Source organism: Mustela erminea, chromosome 14 (genome assembly GCF_009829155.1).
Source record: "Mustela erminea isolate mMusErm1 chromosome 14, mMusErm1.Pri, whole genome shotgun sequence".
Lineage (NCBI taxonomy): Eukaryota > Metazoa > Chordata > Mammalia > Carnivora > Mustelidae > Mustela > Mustela erminea.
In genome coordinates, this window is record NC_045627.1 from 58,808,479 (window position 1) to 58,833,621 (window position 25,143).

Below are 25,143 nucleotides of genomic sequence, written 5' to 3' on the forward strand. Positions count from 1 at the left end.
TTCAAACTCCCGGAAGCGGCGCCCGTGCCGCAGGGTGTGACTGAGCCGACGCGAACGCCGGCACTGGCCTCAGGTGCCGGCTGGCGGTGGGGAGGCGACAGCCGAGGGTGACAAGGGCAACCAGGGCCCGCAGCCTCGAGGCAGATCTGACGGCGAGAGAGGCGGGATCAGCAGGCGGACAGCGTCGGCTTCGACTCAATCTCTGCCCGTCCTGATATATGTCCCTTTTCCCTGGCGCTTGCCTGGCACCGGGTTGGGAGCCTCACGATCTTCGGCGTGTTGAACCTTCCTTACAGCTTTGCGGTGGGTACTACCGTCCTCTTCCCCCTCTCCTTTTTTTTTTTTTTTTTTTTGGCACAGAGAGGCCAAGCGACTTGGCTAGGGTCTTTCGTGAAAACATCAATTTGCCCATTACCAAGCACGTTCTTGTCTGTTCTACAAACATCTTCATTTTAGAGGTGGGGGGGAAAAAAAGTGCCTCATTTTGCAGGTTTCCTTTGCCTCCCTGTTTGCCCACACAGCTCCCGTGTGAGGGTTTTTGTAAGATTTTTAAAAGATTTATTTGTTTTGCGAGAGAGGGAGAGCCGATGCACAAGAGGGAGGGCAGAAGGAGAAGCAGAGAGACTCTTACGCAGCCCTGCAGCACCCGGAGATCACCACCTGAGCTTGAAACCACCGACTGTGCCACCCAGGCGCCCCGTTTTTGTAAGATTTGCCTCCGCTTGGGAAGAATGTGGCCTGTAGCCTATGCCTTGTGGAGGTTGTTGGATCGCGGTTTGTTTGGTCACCTCCTGTCCAGCATTTCTAAGATCTCTTCAGCCAAGCAATAAATACGCATTGAGCAGCTGTTGTTAGGTGCTGTGAGTGACAAAAATAATTCAAAGTTCAGCCCCTGAAACAACTGTTGAACAAATTTAAAAAGCGGATGTAGGGTGGGAGTAAACAATGTGTCCTATGGCATATTAGCTTATACAGAGAGAAGGCTTCCTGAAGAAGGGACAGTGGGTCAAAGTTTGAGAAGTGTGAGCCCTGTGAGTATCAGCCTGCCGGGGATAGAAGAAACAGGGAAGGGAGGTTGGTAGGACTAAGTGGTGGGGCGCTGTGAGATCCCAGCAGGGTCCAGTCCAGAAGCTAGAAACAGGAGAGTGTTTCATTGCAAGAGTTCTGTCCAGAGGTCAGGAACTAATGTCCATAGGTTCCTTGCAGTTCTACTGACCTATATAGTTCCAACATTCTGTTTCAGTGATTTGATTGAAAAATAGTTTTCTGTCTTATCAACCCATTAAACTATGTCAACAATGTGTTCTTAGCAGAACCCTACGGGAAGAACTTCCTGTGGCAGCAGGTTCTCAAGCTACCATAGCCTTGGGGCTTCTGGGTGGCTCAGTGGGTTAAAGCCTCTGCCTTTGTTTGGCTCAGGTCATGATCCCAGTGTCCTGGGATCAAGCCCCGCATAGGGCTGGCTCTCTGCTCGGCAGGGAGCCTGCTTCCTTCTCTCTCTCTCTCTGCCTGCCTCTCTGCCTACTTGTGATCTCTGTCAAGTGAATAAAAATCTTTAAAAACAAACAAAAACAAAACAAAACAAGATACCATAGCCTTGCATTAGCCTTAATTGATTTACTAGTTATCTTAGTCTGCCACCTTGGGCAAAAATCCAGTACTAACCTTCGCTAGATGGTCTGTTCAACTTAGTTTACACAGCTCTAGTGTTTTCAGGCTCTCTGATTTCATATAGTATGACCCCAAAAGTCAGTTTTACAGAGAGGCCTAGGTCTCCTCAATTTTTACTGGAAACACTTCTCACTACTTTTCATTTTCTATCTAGTGTTAACTTTACAACTCGAGAAACTTTACTACTTGAGAATTTGTGTCTTTGTTATTTCTTGCCTTCTTTACTGGATTGACAATTCCATTTTGTAAGGGAACATGTCTTTTTCTTTTGTTTCTTCCTCTCTCTCTCTCTTTCTCTCTTTTTCTGATTTATGCTGCCTGGTAAATCAGATTTTCTTACATTTTTTGAATGCATGAATGGTGCCATATTCCTCTAAATTTCTCAATCATCATCACTATTTTATCTTAGGACCATAAGGTGGCAAATGCTTTTTAATCTCCCTAATTAAAGCTACTGTTACTATATCCACAGTATTTTTCACTATAGATTTTGCTCCTAGAGTTAATATACACTTCTCCTAAACTGTTAGCTAATACTGTTAGCAGATTCTAAGCTTCTTCTTACTTAATTTGGCCTCTTCTTCTTAATTCTTGAGTATTGTGCCTCTTTTTCCTGATCTTGGATTCTCCTCACTTTTCCCTACTGTACTCTCTCAGCTGACTATTTACATAGATTTGAACTAGATCTATCTTCTAAAATAGGACATATCATTATGTCAAGTAATGCCATTCAGTGCTTATGTTCTCAGAATATATGTTCTCAGAATTATATCATTTACCACTAGCTTTTTATTCTTGGGTAAAATATGTGTTTGTGATCTATTTCATTCAGCGTCCACTTAATGGTTTAATCATTGATCCCCGTTTTTAAACAAAACTTTCTCACTGAAGCATGATATACATACAGAATCCTGCACAAAACATAAGCATCCAAGTTGACATATTTTAAAAACTTTTTGGTTTTAAGACCAGTATGGTTAACATATGGTGTTATGTTAGTTTCAGGTGTACAATATAGTGATTCAACAATTTGGTACATTACTCAGTGTGCATCAAGATAAGTTGACATATTTTTAAGAGATGAATGCTCCCCATGCATCTACCACCTAGATTAAAAAATAAATATTGATACCAGCAAGCCAGAAAACTTTCCCAGTCCCTCTCCCATATCCCACTGGTTTGGTTATGTCACGTCTATGGAGAGGGAAATGTTCTTCTATTTAGCAAATAGGTTGTTAGACCTTTTCAAGCTTTAGACTTGACCTTTTAGACTTAGACTTATTTAAAAATATAATTGTGTTTTTATTTTTTTTTACAGTTAGTTTCAGGGATGTCTTCCAGAAGTCCCAAAGGTTTAATTAAAGGTAAATGGGGATCAAAGCCTAGTAACTCTAAATCAGAAACTGCATTAGAAAAATTTAGGGGAGAAATTGCGGCCTTAAAAACATCGGTGGATGAAATCACAAGTGGAAAAGGAAAGTTAACTGATAAAGACAGACACAGACTTTTGGAGGTGAGTGGCCTTAAAAACCTTTTCAAATTGTAATAAGCTTTACTGTTAGAGGTGAGAAAGTATTTTCCCAATAACATTGTAATTTAGTTTTTCTTCTCTTTCAATAAATGTAAAAAATCAAATTTTAACAATTTCTAAGTGTTCAACGGAGTTCAGATTTTAACATGCGTGCTTAAAAACCCATTTTATCAAATATACTGGCTGCTTTCCAAGTAATCTTTGTTTTCAGATTTTTTGAGCTAAAATCATCACATATATTGTTAAACTATATACTGCTAAATTATATTTCAGATTCTCTAATTTATAATTTGTTATGGCATAATCAATAAAGCAGTTAGGAACTTATTAGATTTAAAAATTTATGCTGAAAAAGCATTGGACAAAGTACAGCATCCTTTCATGATCAAAACTCTTAAAAGTATAGGGATAGAGGTACATATCTTAATATCATCAAAGCCATTTATGAAAAACCCACAGCGAATATCATTCTTAATGGGGGAAAAACTGACAGCTTTTCCCCTCAGGTCAGGAACATGGTAGGGATGTCCACTATCACCACTGCTATTCAACATAGTACTAGAAGTCCTAGTCTCAGCAATCAGACAACAAAAAGAAATTAAAGGCATCCGAATTGGCAAAGAAGAAGTCAAATTCTCACTCTTTGCAGATGATATGATACTTTATGTGGAAAACAAAAGACTCCACTCCAAGACTGCTACAACTCATACAGGAATTCAGTAAAGTGTCAGGATATAAAATCAATGCACAGAAATCAGTTGCATTTCTTTACACCAATAACAAGATAGAAGAAAGAGAAATTGCGGAATTGATCCCATTTACAATTGCACCCAAAACCATAAGATACCTAGGAATAAACCTAACCAAAGAGGCCAAGAATCTGTACTCAGAAAACTATAAAGTACTAGTGAAAGAAATTGAGGAGGACACAAAGAAATGGAAAAACGTTCCACGCTCATGGATTAGAAGAACAAATATTCTGAAAATGTCTACACTACCTAAAGCAATCTACACATTTAATGCAATCCCTATCAAACCATCAATTTTTTTTCCAAAGAAATGAACAAATAATTTGAAAATTTATATGGAATCAGAAAAGACCCCAAATAGCCAGAGGAATGTTGAAAAAGAAAATCAAAGTTGGTGGCATCACAATTCCAGACTTCAGGCTCTATTACAAAACTGTAATCATCAAGACAGTATGGTGCTGGCACAAAAACAGATACATAGATCAGTGGAACAGAATAGAGAGCCCAGAAATAGACCCTCAACTCCATGGTCAACTAATCTTTGACAAAGCAGGAAAGAATGTCCAATGGAAAAAAGACAGCCTCTTCAACAAATGGTGTTGGGAAAATTGGATAGCCACATGCAGAATGAAACTGGACCATTTCCTTACACCACACACAAAAACAGACTCATGAAAGACCTAAATATGAGATAGGAACCCATCAAAATCCTTGAGGAGAACACAGGCAGCAACCTCTTTGACCTCAGCCACAGCAAATTCTTCCTAGAAACATCACCAAAGGCAAGGGAAGCAAAGGCAAAAATGAACTATTGGGACTTCTTCAAGATCAAAAGCTTTTGCACAGCAAAGGAAACAGTCAACAAAATTAAAAGACAACTGACAGAATGGGAGAAGATACTCGCAAGTGACATATCAGATAAAGGGCTAGTAACCAGAATCTATAAAGAACTTATCAAACTCAACACCCAAAGAACAAATAACCCATTCAAGAAACGGGCAGAAGACATGAACAGACATTTCAGCAAAGAAGACATCCAGATGGCCAACAGACACATGAAAAAGTGCTCAACATCACTCGGCATCAGGGAAATACAAATCAAAACCACAATGAGATACCACCTCATACCAGCTGGAATGGCTAAAATTAACAAGTCAGGATACAACAGATGTTGGCAAGGATGCAGAGAAAGGGGAACCCTCCTACACTGTTGGTGGGAATGCAAGCTGGTGCAGCCACTCTGGAAAACTGTATGGAGGTTCCTCAGAAAGTTGAAAATAGAGATAATCTACGAACCACCAATCGTACTACTTGGTATTTACCCTAAAGATACAAATGTAGTGATCTGAAGGGGCACATGCACCTGAATGTTTATAGCACCAATATCCACAATAACCAAACTATGGAAAGAACCTAGATGTCCATCAACAGATGAATGGATAAAGAAGAGGTGGTATATAGATACAATGGCATACTATGCAGCCATCAAAAGAAATGAAATCTTGCCATTTGCAACAACGTGGATGGAACTAGAGGGTATTATGCTGAGCGAAATAAGTCAATCAGAGAAAGACAATTATCATATGATCTCCCTGATATGAGGAATTTGAGAGGCAGAGTGGGGGGTTTGGGGAGTAGGGAAGGAAAAAATGAAACAAGATGAGATCAGCAGGGAGACAAGCCATAAGAGACTCTTAATCTCACAAAACAAACTGAGGGTTGTTGTTGGGGGAGGGGGATAGGGAGAGGGTGGTTGGGTTATGGACATTGGGGAGGGTATGTGGTATGGTGAGTGCTGTGAAATGTGTAAGCCTGATGATTCACAGACCTGTACCGCTGGGGCTAAATAATACATTATATGTTAATAAAAATAATTAATAAAGTATTAAAAAAGATAAAAGGTAAAAAAATTAATCTTTTATTTTATTTTGTAAAAGTTCTTTTATTGTTCATAGTTAAAAAATAAATGACTTGTATTAAATAGTATCATTGGATTTCTTTAAAATCTTTTTATAGGCACATTATAAAACTGAATGATTTATTATTCTTTTTAATGCCACATATTGAGGTAAATACTTATTTGAGCATTGAAAAATGATCTATCAAAGATTATTTTGCATTCTGGTGATGGAATCTATTAGCTTCCCTGAGAGATCTCTTTCCAGTTCTTTCCATTTTTGACAAGCACTGGTTGTCAAAACTTCGTTCCTGTATAATCAATTAAAATTAAACTTCCTCTAACTTCTACCCATTTGTTCTAATTGTACCTCTTGCAGCTGCATAGAACAAGTCTATTTTTTACCCATATGACAACTTTTCAGATATTTGAGGAAATCTTGCTTTCTTTTACTTTTCTGTAAACCAACCCCATATTCTTCAGAGTTTCTAACTTCTTAACATCCTGGTTACTTTCCTGAACACTTTGTGATGTGTTCATTTTCCTTCTGAACTTTGCACCCAGTATTGTGCACAGTGGCAAACACAAGTTGAAATTGCACTATTATTTCCAGTAATCTGGATGCTATACTGTTCAAAAGCCTAAAATTATATGGGCTTTTTAAAAAAAAATTATATCATACCACCGCCTTATCTTGGGCTTAAGGCAACTAAAATCCCCTCATCATTTTCACAGGGTCATCTAACTCAGTTTCCCCATTTTATATTTGAACAACTGCTTCTCCCTTCCGTGCCCAAGCAAGTTTGTAGTTATATGTTGTTTTTACCGTGTTAGCATGTGAAGTCATTCTGTTAACTTGTTACCGGCTCTCCAGAGGTGCTTTTGTCCCTTATGTCCACAGCCGCTTAACTAGCCGCCTTCTTTATCTTTTAAATCCTTGAAAATGTGAACTCTCCTTCAAAGCTCATCTTTTACATCTGATACCAAATCATTTGTTAACAAAAACAAGTTAATGAATGCATTTTTATCCATTTGTAATGTTCTGTAATTTTTAAGTTCTGTTGCTTCAAGTTCATTGATGAGCATGTAGCTCTTGTATGACTACTTTTAGCCTTTAAGATGATTAAAACTGGTAGATGAAAGGATGATCATCAGATATTCTTGTGAGAGCCAGCTTTTCTTTAGCTTTCTCTGATCGCTCTTGACAGAGTTGGTTTCTCCTTTCTGTGTCTGTGTCGCATTTATTTCATATATCCCCTAACTATAGCACTTACCACACTGCATTCATGTGTTGGTTTACCTCTCAGTGAGGTCTCTGAGCATAGGACCTTGGCTTCATTTTCTTTTTGGCCCTGGTGTCTAGTATAATGCTGACTTGATGTATGATAAATCCTTCATAAATGCTTATTGTATGTTGTTTATTTTCATGTTTGACCTGGCTTTGTTCTAAGATTTTTCTTAGTTTATATCTAGAAAATTCGAGTCCTGGAAGCTGAGAGGGAAAAGAATGCTTATCACCTCACAGAGAAAGACAGAGAAATACAGCGCCTCAGAGAGCAGCTGAAAGCCAGGTACAGCAACGCTGCATTGCTTGAACAGCTGGAGGAGAAAACAAAGGAAGGCGAGAGGAGGGAACAGCTGTTGAAATCCTTGTCTGAAGAGACAGATGTATTGAAAAAACAGTTGTCTGCTACCACTGCAAGGCTTGCTGAGCTTGAAAGCAAAGCCAGTACACTTCGCTTATCACAGGTACTCACCATTTCTTTAAACCAGATTTTTTCCTTTCTGATACAATTTGTAATTCTAGTGAAGAGTGGTTTTATTAAAACACCCTTATCAAGTGATGAAACAGAATAGTATACTAACACGTTATTTTTTTATTCATAGCCTGGTTCCCTCTCCATAAGCAAAAATAGTTAATATGGCTCCCTCCACTCCCCAGACAATTGTTTTGTGCAAGAGAATATTCAGAATACAGAATCCACTATGTCTCCACAACATCTAAGAAGGTTCTCCTCAGCTTTTATTCCTGTAGTTTCTATCCTGAGGACGATAGGCTTCATTTTGTTGTTTTCAAATTTGAGATACACAATTACAATATCAAGTATACTTTTTTGAGCTACAAGTACTTTTGCTCCCCCTCTTTTGTTTAAACTAGTGTAGCAGTACAAAGAAAGCTTTGTCTGTATGATTTCAGATTTTGGTTCTGCCACTTGCTAATTGTGTAACTGGACAAATTTCTTACCCTTTCTAGCCTTATAGACAATTCTAGAATTCGCCAGACCCTTGTTCTAAACACATTGGTAAAATTAGGATAAGAATACTGGAGATTAAAATAGGTGAAGGAGATAAAGAGGTACCAAAAAAAAAAAAAAAAAAAAAAAAAAAAAAAAAAGAGAGAAAGAGAGAGAGAGAGAAACAATACTGGAGATCAAATGTTGTAATATATGTAAATCTCCTTGCATAGTACGTGGCATTAAGTGCTCAGTAAATGGTTTCTTACTGATCAGATCCTTGATTCTTTTGTAATTTTGAACGTTTGGATAATGCTAACACTACAACTATTAATACCACCTATAGAAGAAAATCTGTAGCTTTCAGATATAATATCTCAATGTTTTTAAAGGTCTTTGCACTGTCTCTCCCATTTAGAGGAGTCAGAATGATTGAATCAATACATTTATATGTACTCTCATCAATGGGCAGTTGAGTATTTTTATAGGTGAATTTAAAGAGGTTAAGTTTTCCTAGAGAATTTTCACACAGCTAAAATTTGTGAAAATTATAGATTCAAAGTGGTTGCCTAAAATTTTCCTAAAGCTCAAGGACTAGTTTCTCCACTTTTGAATATGGAAACACAAATCCTGGTAGAAATGAGAACTTTAGAAAATATACTCTTATAATAATTGGGGGGCTATCCACATTAATTTCTGTATTAGCCGGCCTATTTTATTGCTGTAACAACCAACCTCCAAATATCATGGTCTTATACAACAAATGTTCATTTTTCCCTCATGTCACAGTCCAGTGCCTGTGGGAGTGAAGGAGGCTTTGCTCTGCAGAGTCACTCAGATCCAGCTTTCTCCCTTTCAGTGGCTTCCTTGTCCTTGCACCAGAGCCTCTGTGTACAGCAGTGAGCTAGAGGGAGCATGTGGAGCATGAGGGCAGCATCTGGGGGCCAGGCCTGGCATTGGCATATTTCACTTATGCCCACATGCCATTGGACAGAATTCAGTCTCGTGGTCTCACTAACTGCAGGGAAGGCTGGGACATACAGTCCACAATGTGCTCAGGGGGAAAAGGGAGGAGGTTTGGTGAACTGCCTCTGTCCAAGTTTTTAACCAAGAGGACTAAATCAAGAGGGATAAAGCGCTACTAGGTGAGTGTCTCGAGTATCTTTGGAGAAAAGTATTTTCTGATTTCTTGCCAGTGTTCACACAAGTCTGTTTCTTTAAAGCTGTTAGACTGAAATATAGCTTATTATGAATTTTGTTGATTAGTCTGGATACCTAACCATCCAACCATCCAGCCTCTATTTCTTCTATGAGAAAATTAAAAAAAAAAAGAGAAATTGTTTTGAGTTCTGTATAATCTGTATGAGCTAATACTAATTAATACCACTAATACAAATATAATTCTAGAAGACAACTTTTATCTTCTGTTTGACAACTTAATATTTTCCAGATTTCATTTTAAATAGCCTGACCGTTTTGTTTTGTCTAATTTTGGTGAGCACCACTGGGCAATTCTTATGCACTGAGGTTATGCTAGTGATCCAGAGAACCTCAGAAGTCAAATTAGGTTTGAAATCTGCTGCGAGCGTTTCCAGGAGATCTTCATTCTCCTCTGGTACCCATCACCTGGCATGATGGTTCGTCAGCATGTACTAGATCTGGATTTTGAGATGCCCTTGTGAAGTATACTGTGTTATCCTAGAACCAGATATAATGAGGAAACTTCTCTTGTTAAATTACGATATTATTATCCTAGAACCAGATATAATGTTATCCTAGAACCAGATATAATGAGGAAACTTCTCTTGTTAAATTTATGATATTAACTAATATTGGTTTATTTCAGACTGTGGCTACAAACTGCTTCAACTCATCGATGAATGATATTCATGAAATGGAAATACAGTTGAAAGATGTAAGCTCATTTCCTTTTATTTATTTATTTATTTATTTATTAAGATTTTATGTATTTATTTGAGAGAGAGAGCATGAGGAGGAGCATAGGGAGAGGGACAAGCAGACTCCACGCTCAGTGTGGAGCTCAGTGTGGGGCTTGATCTCATGACCCTGTGATCATGACCCGAGCCACCCAGCCACCCCTCGTTTTCCTTTTACTAAGTTATGGGAAGAGAGGGTAAATTCATTCATTCTTAAATTTCATGGAATTTGACAGAGTTGATGGTGTGACTTGAAAACAGTCTATCTCCCTATGTTACCACCTATAAGTCTCTTTCTAGACATTCTAGAGGGCCACTTCCTCTAGCTATGGTCTCATTAGGTGAGAAAGTCCTAGAAATCACCTCAGTAGTTCAAAAACTTTCCTTCTTTGCCTAAATCTTATTGTATTATTATGGTGTATCTTAATTTATAATTTCTTCTCTTGTTTATCCATGAAAGATCTACCCATTCATTAGAAATTCTTCCTTTGGAACCAGGATGTGCTTTTGTAGTTTGAAAGGGAACATGTTCTTTGTATACTCCGTGCTTCATTTCTATAGAATTTGATATGAGGTCATTCTAGATATTTGGTAAAGCTATATTATTTCAGACTTATGTCTTAAATAGATTGATGTGTTTCATTGAGAATTGAATAAGGACTATTATTCACAGTGTATTTTTTCAAGTTTCAGTACCAGGTACACAAAGTATAAAATTCTTGAGTTAAATATTAGGTAGGTATTTTGATTCCAGAAATATTAACTGGCAAGTCTACCCTCCTCTAAGTTCCTCTTAAGATTCCTGTTTTATTTCATCTAGCAAGTGTACTTTGAGGTATATTTGATCTTCAAAAGAATTTAAATCCCTTGAGTGTCTGTATGGTGGGGTACTATAGTAACCTTATCAAAGTAATTCACTTACAGTTAACTAAGATAAAGTAGAAACATAATTTTTAAAGATCTTTCAAAAGAAGTTCTTTGTGGGGCGCCTGGGTGGCTCAGTCATTAAGCCTCTGGCTTTGGCTCAGGTCATGATCCCAGGGCCCTGGGATGGAGCCCAACATCAGGCTTCCTGCTCAGTGGGAAGCCTGCTTTTCCATCTCCCACTCCCCCTGCTCGTGTTCCCTCTCTCACTGTGTCTCTGTCAAGTAAATAAATAAAATTTTTTAAAAAGTAAAATAAAGAGAAGTTCTTTGTGTTGTATGTTATGCCGAACTTTATCATTCTGTGTGTATCAGTACCTACCAGATGCATATACGTAGTCTACACACCTCCTGCTTTCCCTTTATTTACTCCAACCATGCAGGCTTTCTAGCTTTTCCTTCAATTCACTGCTTTTTCTTTCTGTTCCCTCTGCCTGCCACCCACGCTCTTCCCCCCAGATATCTTCAGGACCCGCTTCCCCACTTCATGGTATAATACTCAGTTGTTACTTTCTTGGGTGGGAGGGGTGGAGGGAGTGGGGCCTGAGCCAGAGAGTTGCCTAGCCACCTTTTCTAATAGTATAGCTCCAAGGCAATTCCTGTTACCTTTTCCTGCTTTTGTAACTTTCCCCCTCATCACACATTACTGTTAAACTTACTTGTTTATTTACTTTATTATATGAGCCTTACATTGGTATATGTTTACTGAGGGAATGGTGTCTGTGGTGTTTTCACTGCTATATGGCCAGTGTCTAGAACATTTGAATTTTATTAGTACCTGAAAATATATGCTGTTGTCTGAAACTTATATATAATTTTAGGTTTCTCAGCATCAACTGCTTCAAATACCAGTTAAAGTTATTCTCAGATAATGACAGTTCTTTGTAGGAAAGTAACTTTGAAATGTTACCCGTGCATACCCAAGCTTTTTGTTCTGTTTTATCTTTCCAGCTTAAGGATCGCATTGTGCTCCTCTGCTCTGTTTACTTTAGAGAGGCTTTTAGATAAGTGGAGTAAAATTTAACCCAACTCACCTTCAAATGGTCTAGATTGAGCAGGGCCTCCCAGACTCACATGTGACTATGAGACTAGGGGGTCTTCATCAAATGCAGATTCTGATTTTACTGGTCGGGTAGGGCCTGAGATTCTGCATTTCCAATAAGCTCCCAGCTACTGCTGTATTAACTTACACATCTGAGAAGCAAGAGATGTTTTAGCTGTGGCTGTCTGTGAGCCCAGGGAGAGCAACCTGTCACTCTGCTAAGCACAGTGGCTGCCCCATGATCCTGCTTTGGGAGCTCAGCAGTTCCAGGCCCTCACCCCTGCTCTAAGCTCCCACAAATCTACCTGGAACACTTTGCCCACCTATTTTAAGAATCAGTATTTGCGGGTGCCTGGGTGGCTCAGTGGGCTAAAGCCTCTGCCTTCAGCTCAGGGCATGATCCCAGGATCCTGGGATCGAGCCCGCATTGGGCTCTCTGTTCAGCAGGGAGCCTGCTCCCCCCCCACGGCCCCCCACCTACTTGTGATCTCTGTCAAATAAATAAATAAAATCTTAAAAAAAAAAAAAAAAAAAGAATCAGTATTTGCTATGCTAAAATGAGCCCTAAAAACCCATGTTTACCTTTCTTAAGGCCTAGCTGTGTCATTCCTCAGCTACCATTTTGGTCTGACTGACATTTTGAAATAATTACATGGAGTTGGTACTGTAAACACTGTACAGTGTCATTAACTTGCAAACCAGATAGGCTAAGAGGCAGCTGAAATAGGCATTTCATTTCCTGCTTTTAATTTTTAAAATCTGATTTTTAGGGGTACCTAAGTGGCTCAGTGGGTTAAGCCAATGCCTTCGGCTCAGATCATGGTCTCTGGGTCCTGCGATTTAGCCCCACATTGGGCTCTCTTCTCAGCGGGGAGCCTGCTTTCCCCTCTCTCTCTGCCTGCCTCTCTGCCTACCTGTGATCTCTCTCTCTGTCAAATAAATAAATAAAATCTTTTTAAAAAATAATAAAATCTGTTTTTAAGCAGAATGTAGAAAAGATAATTATTAATTTTTTATTTAGAAAAAATTAAAATTTATAGAAAAGTTATAAGAATGAAAATGGTACGTAGAGCAAACATATACTCTTTACTAAAATTCAAACACTCTTAACATTTTGCTCCATTTTATACCTCTTTCAGTCCCCACTCTACCCTTCCCAACACATATTTTTTTTTCTGAATTATTTGAGAGTAAGATGCATAGATTATGGCTCTTAAAACCCCTATACTTCAGTATCTATTCCTCAGAATGAGATGTTCTCTTATGTGACTACAGTACAGATAACAACTTTATTTTTTTAAAAGATTTTATTATTTGAGGCAGAGAGAGAGCACAAGTGGGGGTAGGAGCAGAGGGAGAAGCACGCAGGAGAGAGCTTGGTCCTGAGATCACGACCTGAGCTGAAGGCAGATGATTAATCCACTGAGCAACCCAGGCGCCCCCAGATAGCAACTTCAATAAATTTAACACGGACACTATACTTCTGTGTAATCTACCATCCATATTCCAGTTTCATCAATTTTGCCCACTTCTGTTCCGTATTTTTACTGATAACTTAAGAGGAAATGTTAAATGCAGGCCTAACAGATACGGAGAGGACACAAACCTGCAAGAGATAATAATTCAGTGGTGACTCTAAAGATGCAAAACTAATATCAGCATTTATTGATGACCATCAAATCCACTTATTATTCATACTATTTAGAGAAGAAAGCAAATGCCGAAGTTGGTGAGAAGAGGCCGGTGGAAAGAAGTGTTGACTCCTTTACTGAAGTAACATCGCCATCACCTGGCCTTTCAGAATATTGCACCTCAAATCTTCATCCCATAGTTGTTTTTCCTACTTAAGTAATGTATGGACAGGTTCATTTAAAAGAAGAAAATTTCATTACCATCCAATGCTGACTTGAATTACTTATATTGAAATGTTTCTTAATGATGGACAATTTAAAAATTCTATATAAAATTCGGTATCTTTAGCATCTAACACACATGATTTATAAATATTTGGATACGTGCATGCTTTTTGGGTCCTATAACATTACCTCTTTTGTCAGCTAAATTTGAGAATGTAATACAGAGAAGATGTACATTATCTCTACTTTACAAATGAACCCTTAAGCTCTGTGAGGAAGACTCACGTTATAACTGCCCGACAGGTGCAGAGAGAGAAGTGTGTGGCCAAGTGACTGGAGGGCCCTAGACTAAGTCTTTGATCCCAGAGGCTGCCTCTGTCTCTCTAATCCATTTCTTAGTTCTACAGAAAACAGACACGGAAAATTCTTTAAGCCCCATGTCTAGATGCTCACGAGTCTACAATGCTCACGGAAGGAGCCTACCAAAGGTTAGAGGAACTCTCTAGACTTAAGAGTTTTTATATAGACAGATCTTTTCAGACTTGAGGCTCAGCCATTTTTATCTTAAATGGAGAGAAAATCTTACCCTGAAAGAAGATGCCTTGATGCACAACTGAGAATGTCCAGTCCTTACCACTTTCCCACCTCACCCCCTAAGGTGAGACGCCAGCATGTGTGTGTGTGGGGGGGAGTCCCTCCTTTTTCAGTACATTTACAACAAATGCAGGGTGATTCAAAAAGAATTGAGCATTTCTGGAAATGTATTCCAGTATGTATGTTTTACTTCAGTCTGCTTGGACTGGGCAAATTTTTGGCAAGAAATTTATGTTTGTACTATCTTTTTTTGGCCCCCCCACCAAAGGATATGAAATGATATGTCCTGCCTGTTACTTCCACCATTGGTGATAATAGATTCCAACAGGTCTGGGATGAATTAAGGCACAAGGGGTACATATGAGGCACTTGTTAAAATCATAGAAATAGCTATGATAGTTCTGTTACAAAGGGGTTTGAAATTCATTTTCATATATTCCTTGGTTTATGAGTGATAGTTTTTTGAAAGTGTTCGATTCTTTTTGAATCATTCTAAATGGATTGTTCTACTGTGTATAAGGAACTTCTAGATTCTTTCATGCCTTTTCCTCCCTTCCCGAATAGTCTCAAACCTCTGTTTGGACTAGAGAGACCTGCATGGGTGCTTGCTGGTTCTTGGGAACCACTGTTCCTCCAACTCCATGTCATCACCATTGTTCATCAAGTACATGAATGGAACGATACAAATTCTAAACAAGCCTGGGCCCAGCTGTCCAGGGGCTCATGATCTAGTTCAGATAAGAACCACCATCAGGACACAATCAAGGTCATGAGTGTAAGATGTCAAATAGACTGAATGGACATTAAAATCAGTGTTGACTTCCACAGGAGAGGGAGCTTGGTGAGGACACTTATGGTGAGGAGCCTTGAAAGACGGGCTTGGATGCATGGGAACTTGATGAAAACCTGGGATTTAAGTGGGCAGGTGATCTAGGGAGGAGTTCTAGGGCATTCTGGGCTCAGAGGGTGTGTGTAGTTGTGTGGACAGCAAGGTGGCAGTGGAGGCCAGAAATGAATGGCCAGGCTGTAACCTGAAGAGAGGGGAAGAGGCAGATTATGGACCATTTTAATGTTAGCCTAAAGGATCACAGCTTCAGTTTTAGCAAGTGGTGTCATGAAGCTTTCAGAAATTCTGTTACTAATATAATTAAAATGATTTAGCACTTTGGGAGAAAAGGGGAAAGGTTTAACTGAACTTATTAAGAGTAGTTCTTTTTCCCCTCAAAATAGTGATCATTGTTTTAATCAACCGAAAGCTTTTGGTGATAGCCTGTGTCTCCTCTTAATCTTGTAATGGGGAAATCACCTTCCAAATGAGACTCTGTATTGAGCCAAAAATGGAGACTTTTTTCCTTTTTACTCTTAATCCAAAAACAGGATTTACCAAGATCCAACAGTGAAAAATTGCTTAAGTAGGCATCCCTGTGGGGGCTGACGGGTCATAGTGCAGGCGCCAGGGCCCAAGGACTCAGCAAAAATGAGCTTGTCTATTGTGAAGGGGCATTCACGTCATTATGTGGGCCTCCTTCTGGGATACTTCATAACATTTTACACACGTGACATCAGGCTTAGATGTACTGGCCTCTCAAATGGTCATTGGGACTTACTTTCCCAGCCTCTCAGGAACTAAGAAAGAGAAAGGGACAGTCCCATCTCCTTAGACTGAACTTCCAGGTTAGAGAGGAGAGAACTGTTATAATTTCATTGCCATGGTGATGCTGTATAAGAATTTCTAGGCTTCCCTCCCCACCCCCCACCCCCCAGCACCACCAGACAGTTGTCTTTTTTGCTAGCTTTCAACTTGAATCTGTGCCCCACTTTCAATAACAAAACTAGGGTAGGGGACGGAGGGGGAGGGTTGTGTGTGATTGCTGGAGATAGTGGGCTGGCCTGGCAGACTCCTTCGGTTTTGCCTTTGACTGAATTTTCCAGGATCAAGTTGTTAAGAACAGTGAGAGCTAGATATATGACTAACAGTGAGAAGATATATGAATTTGTCCTAGTTGATAATAATTCACCACCTCATGAATCTTCATGCCCTTGTGCCTATATACCACCTCGTCTTACCCACTTAAGTTAACGTAGTTTCTTCTGTGAGGCTTTGCCAGTGTCTTGCCACAGATCAGGTGGCATGAGGTTTTCAAACTCAGGCTAGGTGGCCAGGTAAGCCAATCAGAGCCTGTCTAGTTTCTTGGAGAAAGATTCAACCAAAATGAAAAACCGATGTTAGCAGTGACAGTAAAGTGAATCAGTTTCCCTGTTACCAGCTAACATAAACAGACACTGCCTGCTTTATTAGTATTATCCTATCACCAAGTGATTTCTGGAGTACATATTATACACAAAGCCAGGAATCCTCTCAGAAGAGCATGGTCTGCCACTTCAAGGAACTTACTACTTGAAAGACATAGTAACCACAGATAAAAAGCTGAAGATGTTTAGTCAGATGATTTATTGTTTGATAAAATATAAATTTTAAAACTATGGAGCCATATATTTATGTAACAACTGAGTTCTTAAGCCCCCATGCTAATCACGTGAGTGATCGCAGTGTGGGATTTTTACTTGTGATGTAAGAATGAAAAATATGAGAATTGGTGATAAAGAGGGTAGCGGCTCTTTACGTTTGATTCTCTGAGAAGCAGCCGTGAGATGGAGTTCAGAGTTCAGGTTACTGGACAGCAGCATCTGTGAAGAAGAAAGAGTTAGCAAGATTGGGCAGGCGACACCAGCAGACCAGGGTGCTGGGTCTGACTGTGTCTGTCTGCGTGGGGAGTTCCTGAGCGGAGTTGTGCAGGGTGGAAGTCTCTGGAGCAGGGCTCGTTTACCTTGGCCACAGAGGTGTTCTAGTTTATGGAGAAAGACATGGACAGATGCAAAGCAAATTGTGTGTAGGAGACAGCAGACAAATGAACTTGGCCCCATGAAAACACGGCTTCTCTGTGGTGTGAGGTGCTCTGAAGGAGCCTGACGTCACAACGGATCTCCAGGTTGCAAGCCATGTAGTAGTGTAGATTTCTACTATATGACCCATGACAATTTCTTTGTACTCGGAAAGGCTACATCACTGGGGGTCTCTTATCCATTCTAAGGATTCAATTTTTAAAATTTTATTAATGATTTCCTTTCATTTTCATTTTGAGGCTCTGGAGAAAAATCAGCAGTGGCTTGTGTATGATCAACAGCGGGAGGCCTACGTAAAAGGACTTTTAGCCAAGATCTTCGAGTTGGAACAGAAATCAGAAACAGCTGCTCATTCACTCCCACAGCAGACCAAAAAGGCTGAATCAGAAGGTACTGGTATAGAAATGTTCTTTTGGGGTAGGCCTGCCTGACATTTTCCAAAAGAAGAGATTCGTCAAATTTGGATTTTTATAAATGTGTTAGAAAGTGAATTAAGCAAGTCTTATAACTCTGAAGTAAGAAAGACCATGTTAGCAGGTCTGTTTTCTCATTGTTTTCTGAAGAAAAGGGGCAGAGGCACAGGGTCATGGATCTCTGGCAGTTCTAAAATTTTCTCCTTCGTCCACGTCCTTCCCCACCTTCAAAGATCTTCTCCAACTTCATTTCTCCTGGAGTTGGCCTTGTCACTGATCGTCTTTTTACTCTGCTTCCTTTCGCACATTCCCTTCACTCCCAGGAGAAGGAATACATCTTATAGCTGATAATTCAGTCTTTTGAGTCTCCCACAAAATTGAAATGAACGCTCCTAGGGAGAATGCAGGCTTTTTGCCAAGTGCTTTGCAGTTTCCCTTGCATGGAGTTTCAAAAGAACCCTAAGAGGTGGGGCAAGAGGGCTCATTTTACAGACGGGGAAATCGGTTCAGCAGTTCTAGATGATGAGCTGAGAAAGGAAGAGAAACCCCCATGCGAAGCATTTGTTAGAAGACTGACAGCCCTAATGGGACTGAAGTTTGAATTTTGAATTATGTAAAGAGAAGGCTAAAGAAAGGCAGGCAAGGCTCCTAATCTTGGAGCTTCATGTTTGAATATTTAAAATGAAGATAATGGTAAAAAAGAAAATACAAAAAGAATTAGGGACAACATTACTTTATTGTAATGCCATTATAAGAATATTACACATAGAGGCACCTGGGTAGCTCAGTCGCTATACCTCTGCCTTTGGCTCAGGTCATGATCCCATGGTCCTGGGATGGAGCCCAGCATCAAATCAGGCTCCCTGCTCGGTGGAAGCCTGCTTCTCTCTCTCCCACTCCCCCTGCTTGTGTTCCCTCTCTCACTATGTCTCTGTCAAATAAAGAAATAAAATATTTAAAAAAAAAAAAAAAAGGAAAGAAAAAATATTAAAGTAAGATTTTAGTGGTGGGCTATGTCTAATTTCTTTCTTTCGTGATATAGTGTTCTCTGTGTGTACGTGTTTTACCAAAGTAATAGAAGCTCTTGTTAGAGTAATTTGATAGTAATGTAGAAGGGCCTGCCCCTCTCTTTCCTTCCCATCCCAGTTGCTCTTTCTCCCTCCCATCAGGGCAGCTGCTTTTAACATTTTTGTTTTTAATTTTGGTAATTATATATATAAATAATGAGCTTATGTCTCCATTTGTTGATTTATCTTCTTTAGACATTAGTTACTTTCCCTTCCCATAGAATAGCTATATTACTGTTTCCAATTCTTCTGTTTTTTAGGTTTACTTCAAATAATGAACCTGAATTCTTTCTTGTTCCGTCAGCAACCCTATCTCTTCATTTTGTAAGATCTGTTTTATAGAAATGTGTGTAGTTTTAACTTCTCAGGAATATTATTATATAAAGTGTGTTGTGCCTGATGTGTTTGTCACAGGTTATCTTCAAGAAGAAAAGCAAAAATATTACAACCATCTTTTGGCAAATGCAAAAAAAGATCTTGAGGTTGAACGACAGACCATAACTCAGTTGAGTTTTGAACTTAGTGAATTTCGAAGAAAATACGAAGAAACCCAAAAAGAAGTTCAAGACTTAAATCAACTGTTGTCTTCACAAAGAAAGGCAGATGTACAACATCTGGAAGACAATAGGCATAAAACAGAGAAAATACAAAAGCTCAAGGAAGAGAATGATATTGCTCGGGAAAAACTTGAAGAAGAGAAGAAGCGATCGGAAGAGCTCTTATCTCAGGTGAGCCCAAGGAAGACTTTCCATGCTCCCGAATTCAAAATTGTCACGGTACCTACCAGTGTCAGGGACTATTTTAACCACTAGGGAACCAGCAAGGAACAAAACAAGTTCCTGCCTTGCATGGGATTCTTCTTTAGAATGGAAACAGACCATAAGCAAGCACCAAAATTACCAAATAAATTCAAGAATATAAAGCAGGACAACGTGACACGGAGAAATTAGGGGCCAGAGATGGTATTTGGATAAATGCCTTTTGGCAAGAAGGAACCAGTCAGTTGAGTGACTGGGAATTCCCTCCTGTACACAGAGGCTCTCTGTGAGAAGGAGGTACGGGTGTATGAGAAGCCAGAAGGTGTGAAGCGAAGAGGGGAATCGGCACTGGTTCCCAGGCTGGCCCTTTGATCATGAAGATAGTTTGCTCAAGTGAGTTTACACAGCACCTTCCATGTTCTTATACTCACCACCTTCTGCCAGGATGTCTGTGTCAGTGACAGTGGAGTTGCTAAGTTAGGATGATTAGAACTGCATACTACTGCAGCAGAAACCATTCATTTAAATCTTGCTGGGCAGCATGGGATAGTATAAAAAACATTATTCAGGGTCCATACCTGGTCTGTAGTTCAGGATGTGTGGCCTCGGGAAAATCAGCTACCTTCTCTGACTTGTAGATCTCTGATGTGTCAAATTAGTCACAACAATCTCTTTTTGCTTCCTGGGACTTTTGTGAAGGTCAGTTGGGAGAATGTGAAAGTGCTTTGTAAAATCAAGGGGCTGGGCAGATGTTCATTTTTGTTACTATTGGAATAGGAAGTCATTTTTAAACATCTGAAAGTTGAGAGAGGGATTAAAACACAGTCTGTAACATTTGCCTTCTTAGTCTTTACCACCCTGGCTTCTGCCTACAGGCGCAAGCAGTGATATTTACAAAAGATGAAGCAGAAATGGTCGGGAATTTTATTCCACCTCTGCAGGCAAGGAGGGCAAGACACTGCCAGCTTTGTTATCCTACTCAGAAATATTAGCGGATTTTAGAACTTCCAGGGAAGTGGGTGTGTATACTGCAGAGTTGGGTGCTGTTCCTTGACGTCGTGCAGTCTGCCCCAGGGATCTCTCAGCCAGGGCGGGACTGCTCAGCTGCTTCAGTCGATAGCCACCCGACAGGCAGCGGCAGTGACTCAGCCCGGCGAGCAGGTGTGGTCCCCAGTAGAGATGTGAGATTTGTGAGCCTCTCCTGCATCCCAGCTCATGCAGTAAAAGATCATATATGACAGTGTTGGCTCTGTTTACATCTGACAGGTCCAGTTTCTTTACACATCTCTGCTAAAGCATCAAGAGGAACAAACAAGGGTAGCTCTGTTGGAACAACAGGTACTTCTCAGGGTTGCTGCTATATTTGACTAAACTTGTTAGGAAATGGGATGTTTCCTCACATTTGCCCTGTTCTGTGAAGAACAATTTGAAAGTCATGAGGTTTTTTTTGTTTTGTTTTGTTTTGTTTTTTTAGAGTGGAACCAATTGAGCAGGGGGTAGGGGGTAGGGGCAAGGGCATGGGGAGAGAGAATCTTAAGCAGGTTCCATGCCCATGCTCCATGCGGGGCTCAATCTCACAAACCCAAGATCATGACCTGAGCCAAAGTCAAGAGTTGGACACTTAACCAACTGAGCAAGCCAGGTGCCCCTGCAAGATGTTTTTAATAAACTCTAATAACAGCAAAAAATTAGTGACTGTCTGATAGTCATGTATTCCTGTCTTTAAGATAAGCCAAATTGGCTGAGATGGCAATTGTTTGACAGGGTGATGTTGGCCTGGGAAAATTTTACTCTTCCCCATGCAGCTTCTGTAGTCCCTACTCTAGCCTAATGGGATCTCCCCAAGAGGGCTACCTTATAACTTCCAGAGAACTCAGAACAGAGAGCAGAGGTTTTCAGTGTATTCCAAACCAGGGAACAGCCATCGCTTTCCCTTCTTCCCCTTCCCCACAAAAGGGGGGTGGGGGGGTGAGAAAGTCCAACCAGCAACTTCTGAAGCTCCTCCTCACTCACCTACACTTAGTGTGGGCTTTGCTCCTTGGATAAACCGAAAACTGAACTGAACTGAACTGTAGCTGTAGCTTCTTCATTTAGCAACATCTCATTGTCCTCAGATGAATTCTTGCTGGGAGGGCACACGCTTGCCTCTAATAAAAACGTTCAAGCTTCTAGTCAGGGGAACTGGACAGTATATATTAACCCATGATTTCCTTGTCCCGGGCATTTGTTCCAGATGCAGGCATGTACTTTAGACTTTGAAAATGAAAAACTTGACCGTCAAAATATGCGGCACCAGCTGCATGTCATTCTTAAGGAGCTCCGAAAAGCAAGAAATCAAATAACACAGTTGGAATCCGTGGTGAGTCTGGAATGGTTAAACTAAAACTCATTTTCTTCTTTCTCTTTCTTTTTCTTTCTCTTGCTACCATTTTCTCATTTTCCCATTGATTTATCAGACCGGTTCCCAAACTAGGAGGATACAGCTTAAGAGTGGCTATTTCTCAAATCATAGGCAGAACCCCTGCTTCATCTGAAGCCACTGCCTTTTGAGCATCAATTCAGAGCCCTGGAAAGGGACATTATGTGCCTCTGCATCGTGCCAGCCTTGGCGGTACCTGGGATCGTTTCTGTCCCCCAACTCCTGCCACCCCCTAGTGTAGCATGTGGATTCTAGAGGCAGGACACAGGGGCTGCCCTAGGGGAGTGTGGGGGGAAGGGAGCGCAGTTGTAAATCCTCTACTGAAACTATGTTTTTCTATTTAAAAAGAAAGGAAGAAATGCCATTTTTAGTGATAATGGATTGTTCCTGTTAATACACTGTTTTAGGCATATTGAGCTAAGCACATTTTGTGGGTTACATTGAACACATAATCATTTAAAACATAAACCTTTTAAATAAGACTTTTTTCTATGAGAAAGTAATTTTTGACTTACTGTTTTCATCTTACTAATAAACTTTTCGACCAAGCTTGTTGGGATCCATGTTTGTTTGTGTTTATGTCCCATTAGCACATATTTCATACATGATCCTAGTAGGGCAGAATATTTGCGGATGGCAAAATGTTACGAATAGAATTCCTCAGTTGTTGAAGGAGGAAAAGCACTCAGTTGTTAAAAAAATCATTTGTAGCTTCTTTATGAATCAAAGACAAAATACATTTTGACTGTTTTTTAGTACATAATTGATTTTGACGATTTATATTATTTGAAGTTGAAATTTATAATTAATTTCTGTTACTGTTTTTCAAAGTATAGGAAGCTGGAGGGTATACAAAAGAATCCATAGTTTTCCTGTGCTTTTGTGTCCCTGCTGTCATTTCATCTTTAGAGTATACTGTACGTTATTCCTTTTTAGACTTTATCAATTAGTCTAAGTTCCTCAAAAAAAAAAAAAAATGAAAAAGGAAAGTTATGAAGGTAATATGCAATACTTTTCATCATTTCTGTATGTAACCTGTTTGATCAGCTAACATTTTTTGCTACTTTTAATTCTTTTTTTTTTTTTTAAAGATTTTATTTATTTGACAAAGAGAGACTCTCTCGCTGAGTCTCTCAAGCAGGGGGAGTGGGAGAGGGAGAAGCAGGCTTCCACTGAGCAGAGAGCCCGATGAGAGGCTCCATCCCAGGACCTTGTAATCGTGACCTGAATAAAAGGCAGACACTTTTGGGTTGAGCCACCCAGGCACCCCTATGTTATTTACTTATTTATTTTTTTTATGGCTGAACTTGCTTGCCCCTTAAAAAAAAAAAACTAGCAAATTTTGTTAGCCTCGTTACATGGGTCTCCCTCTACGTTTGGGTCTAAGTATTTTATTTTCTTTTTTTTTAAGATTTTTAAAATTATTTATTTGACAGAGAGAGAGATCACAAGTAGGCAGAGAGGCAGGCCCAGAGAGAGAGGAGGAAGCAGGCTCCCTGCTGAGCAGAGAGCCCCATGTGGGGCTCTATCCCAAGACCCTGAGACCATGACCTGAGCTGAAGGCAGTGGCTTAACCCACTGAGCCACCCAGGTGCCCCGGCTCTAAGTATTTTAATAAAACCTATCCACGTAGACGCCCAATCCTAGTACTTTGTGGGTCATCTGGGTAATTTATAACCACCTCCAATCATTTATTTTTCAGAAGCAGCTTCGGGAGCTTGCCTTCACAGAGCCACTAGTCACTTTCCAAGGAGAGTCTGAAAACAGAGTAAAAGTTGCCTCACCAAAAAGTCCCTCTGCTGCACTCAATGAAAGCCTGGTGGAATGTCCCAAGTGCAATATACAGTATCCAGCCACCGAACACCGGGATCTCCTCGTCCATGTTGAATACTGTTCCAAATAGCAATATAATTATTGTTTTTGTGTCAAAAGGTTCAATACTGTATCTTATGTTCGTTTATGGACATTTTGAATTACTTGTTTCACGTCTCCTATAAGAAACTGCATCTCTCCCTTTGAGAGTCTGGCACAGGAGAGAATCATTGTATTCTGTGGGCTGCTTTGCATTTTCCTTGGCAATGATACCTCCCTGAGATGGTTCATCTTCAGGTTTCGGTGACCGAATGTGTGAGCTGAGACAGCTGATCCTTTGCACTGTTAAAGTACTTGATGAGGAAAAGATATTTCAGGTGATTGCTTGTGCGCTAAATCTGTTGTACCAGCAAGCAAATATTTTATGTTTTGTAGATTTTTAAAAATCAAAGTTAACTAACCAAGAATCTTACTGTGTTGGCTTTTGTTATCCGAGATTTGTAAACCTACAATTCTGATTTTCACGACCATTATAAGGTGGTAATACTTACTATATCTTTCCCTTTCTTTTATAAGGTGGTTATTAGAAAAGTTGGAAATTTTCTTGAACTTTTTTGCTGCTCCCTGTTGAAACCAAGCTGTGTTCCAAGCACAAAGCAGATTCTGCTTAAGGAATACTCAGTGGCTACACAGTGTTCTCTTTCACGCTAACCGGCTATAACTTCAACTTGAATTTCATTAGCACATGTTGGTCAGTTAAAGACGTTAAAATGAATTTTAGCAAAACCATCTAGCCCTCTCATTTGATTGGCAGGTATTTATTTATTTTTGGCACTCAAGGTTGGGCAATGTAATGAGCAGATATTTGCTTATCTGAATATATATTTTTATACATGTGAGTGTAAACCCCTAATTTTTTTTTATTTCTTCAGGTTTTCTAAAATGCTGGACACTGGGCTACTGTTAGTAATATAAAGGAGAAAAGAATAAAATTATTTAATAAGTTTTAATATGTCTAGTGTATATCTGCATAGATAGGTATTCTCAGATTTCTACCTTGAGAGGTGTGCCTGGGTAAGGACTCACAGTGTAAAACGATAAGGTAGTTAAAGATCTATTGGAAGCAAAAACTATAGGAGGCTCAGAAATGTTAAGCAGAATCCCCACAATCACTTAAAAAAGAAACACACGCATTCTTGGGTTTCAAACTCCTAAGTTAGCTCCAAAGCCAATCTTCTTTCTACCCCGCCAGAAAACCCTCCTGAATTCTCCAAACTCCATATACTTAGGTGATACTATAACCAGAGTAGTGGAATGTTCCTTAAGTCAGAGAGGA

The 25,143-nt window shown here is 39.8% G+C and overlaps 1 protein-coding gene across 1 annotated transcript; it reads left to right on the forward strand.

The window, feature by feature from the left end:
- CEP55 (centrosomal protein 55) lies at window positions 1-24,701 on the forward strand. Its single transcript, XM_032313417.1, has 9 exons — window positions 1-303; window positions 2,990-3,184; window positions 7,322-7,597; window positions 9,929-9,997; window positions 17,578-17,728; window positions 19,233-19,546; window positions 20,843-20,914; window positions 21,810-21,935; window positions 23,698-24,701. The coding sequence occupies exons 2-9, from the start codon at window positions 3,002-3,004 to the stop codon at window positions 23,896-23,898; spliced, it is 1,392 nt and encodes a 463-aa protein (XP_032169308.1). The 5' UTR covers window positions 1-303; window positions 2,990-3,001; the 3' UTR covers window positions 23,899-24,701.
- The last annotated feature ends 442 nt before the right edge of the window (window positions 24,702-25,143 follow it).